Source organism: Rutidosis leptorrhynchoides, chromosome 1 (assembly GCF_046630445.1).
Source record: "Rutidosis leptorrhynchoides isolate AG116_Rl617_1_P2 chromosome 1, CSIRO_AGI_Rlap_v1, whole genome shotgun sequence".
NCBI lineage: Eukaryota > Viridiplantae > Streptophyta > Magnoliopsida > Asterales > Asteraceae > Rutidosis > Rutidosis leptorrhynchoides.
Window position 1 is genome coordinate 258493063 of NC_092333.1, and position 2596 is coordinate 258495658.

The 2596-nt window shown below is 44.4% G+C and overlaps 1 protein-coding gene across 1 annotated transcript; it reads left to right on the plus strand.

Annotated features, from left to right (window-relative positions):
• The first annotated feature begins 1464 nt into the window (after positions 1–1464).
• LOC139897310 (uncharacterized mitochondrial protein AtMg00810-like) lies at positions 1465–2322 on the plus strand. The gene has a single exon (XM_071880008.1). The coding sequence runs from the start codon at positions 1465–1467 to the stop codon at positions 2320–2322; it is 858 nt and encodes a 285-aa protein (XP_071736109.1).
• Positions 2323–2596: the final 274 nt, after the last annotated feature.

Here is a 2596-nt window from a genome sequence, read left to right on the forward strand (position 1 = left end):
CGGCGGCGCAGCCTGCATGAGGAGCTAAGTCAGCCATGCGTTCGCGGCAGCTTTGGTGACACCCTCGCTTCCTGCACCGATGTTTAACATTGGGCTAGTTTTCAGAACGTCTAGCGTTTGCGATTGCTGCTTCTCTGCTAGATTGTTATCGTTCAGCATGGACTTTAGCTTTTCGATCACTTGTTTCTCGACGTCGGCTGAGATCATTTTGGTGATCATGTCAGTGTCGTTGTGAGACAATCCGATGCCACTTGAACCACCAGTTTTAAGACCAAGAGTGCCGAGCTTCAACCTATCTCCACCGAGTGGTGATCCCTCGTATGTGTCCTCGTCATCATCGGAGACATTCATCTCGTCTCTCGATGCATCACCGGAGTGAATGTGAGCGATTGATTGTTTTTGAGGTTGAGGTGGCTCCACCGGTGGTGAGCTTCCTTTGTTCACAGGTGGTTGATCGTCGTCATTCGTTCCTTTCTTGCTTGCCGTTTCGCTACTTGGTTTCACTGTGTTGTTCATACCTTTAGGTGGCACCATTTGATCAAACCAAAATCGTTACGTGTGATTTAGATTTCGGGTTTGAGTGCTTGATTTGGGAAAAAGAGTAAGTCGAATGTTTTAACTCCAATAATTGTGCAAACCCCAATTTGGAATCTGGATTCCAAGGGCGTAAAACAATCGATTGAATTAACCTTATTCGATCGGAATCGAATAAGTTAATATCTAAAAGTGGGAATTGGCTCAGATGATGATCGGAGTGCTGATCGGAATTAAGCCTATGACTGGAGTAATGTTATCGCAGTTGATTTGAGCAGAGTAACATTAACGCACCCAGTGTTGTTTAGATGAAAGATCTTGTTTACGTATTTATAAATGTTTTTAGAGGGAATGATGACATGGAACATGTCCCTTTCATGGTTGTAACAAACTTTGTCAATCTCGAGGGGTGACGTGGCACCTGTCCTTTTTATGGGAATAACATATCCTAACAAACTTCCCTAGATTCGTGGGCTGACGTGGCATGCAACTTGCTTGCATGCTTGTTCCGTTGTCAAGTACTTGTTCCGGGATGAAGTGTCTGTTCCGGGACAATGCACTTTCTCTGGGACGGCGTGCTTGTTCCCGGAGGGTATCTTTATGCCGGTTTGGAATACCGAACCGAGAAGTGGTGACGGTAACAGCGGCGTGTCGGTTTCGGTTAAGGCATCATGGTGCTCTCAGTCTAGCCGGGGAGGTTTTGCTTTCTATTTATTCCAAGTGTTTCTTCATGGTTATCGTTATCATGACTGGCCGCATGATGCCGGTTATGTGTATGTCATTCGAGCTCTCAGTCTAGCCATTCGCCCGGCGTGGTAAAGTTGCTGAGATGTCGTCGGTTGGATGTCGGGAAAGGGTCCGTATTCCGGGACGTGCGGTGCCGGGTAGGGTTTTTGCCGAGATGCTTGCTTGTTTTTAAGACGGATCATTATGCGTATCATTACTCTTCGTGTTGGTTTTCAGCATAACAGATGTGATTCTTCTTTATTTATTTACAGACATTGGGCTCATGTTGCATATTTGTTACTTTATGTGGATGATATTATCCTCACTGCTTCATCTACATCTCTGTTGCAGAAGATTATTACCTCACTTGGCAAAGAATTTTCCATGATCGATCTTGGGCCACTCAATTATTTTCTAGGTATCTCTGCAACGCGCATTACTAATGGCATGTTTCTCTCTCCGCGGAAATATGCCCTTGACATCTTAGAATGTGCTCAGATGACTAACTGTAAGCCGTGCCTTACTCCAGTTGATACTCAGTCCAAGCTTGGACTTGAAGGACCTCCATTTACGGATCCCACTTTATACCGTAGCCTTGCAGGAGCTCTTCAGTACCTTACCTTTACCCGTCCTGACCTTACATATGCTGTTCAACAACTATGCTTATACATGCATGATCCTCGGGAACCTCATTTTGCTGCACTCAAACGCGTATTGCGTTACCTTCGCGGATTTATTGATAATGGACTTCAGTTATTTGCCTCCTCAACTACTAAGCTTATTCCTTACTCTGATGCTGATTGGGGAGGCTGCCCTGGTACTCGTCGTTCTACATCTGGCTATTGTGTGTTTCTTGGTGACAATCTTCTTTCATGGTCGTCCAAGCGCCAAGCCACTATATCTTGTTCCAGTGATGAAGTTGAATATCGTGTTGTTGTCGCTGAAACATGTTGGATACGTAACTTACTTCGAGAACTTCACTCTCCATTGTTCCAAGCCACATTAAATTATTGTGACAATGTGAGTGCGGTCTATCTTTCCACCAACCCGGTTCAGCACTAATGTACCAAACACATAGAGATTGACATTCACTTTGTGCGTGATCTAGTTACAATAGGAGATGTTCGTATCCTTCACGTTCCTTCTACTTTCCAATATGTTGATATCTTTACGAAGGGACTTCCGACATGACTTTTTACCGAGTTTAAGACTAGTTTGAACGTTCGTTCGCTATCTACCATTTCAACTGCGGGGGTGTATTAGTTGTATGTTATTTAGTCATGTATAGCCCATTGTAAAGCCCATATCATTTGTGTATTAGGGTCCATTAGGTGAG

Coding starts and splice junctions, on each gene's coding strand:
- LOC139897310 (XM_071880008.1), top strand. CDS start 1,465: ATGCGTATCATTACTCTTCGTGTTGGTTTTCAGCATAACAGATGTGAT.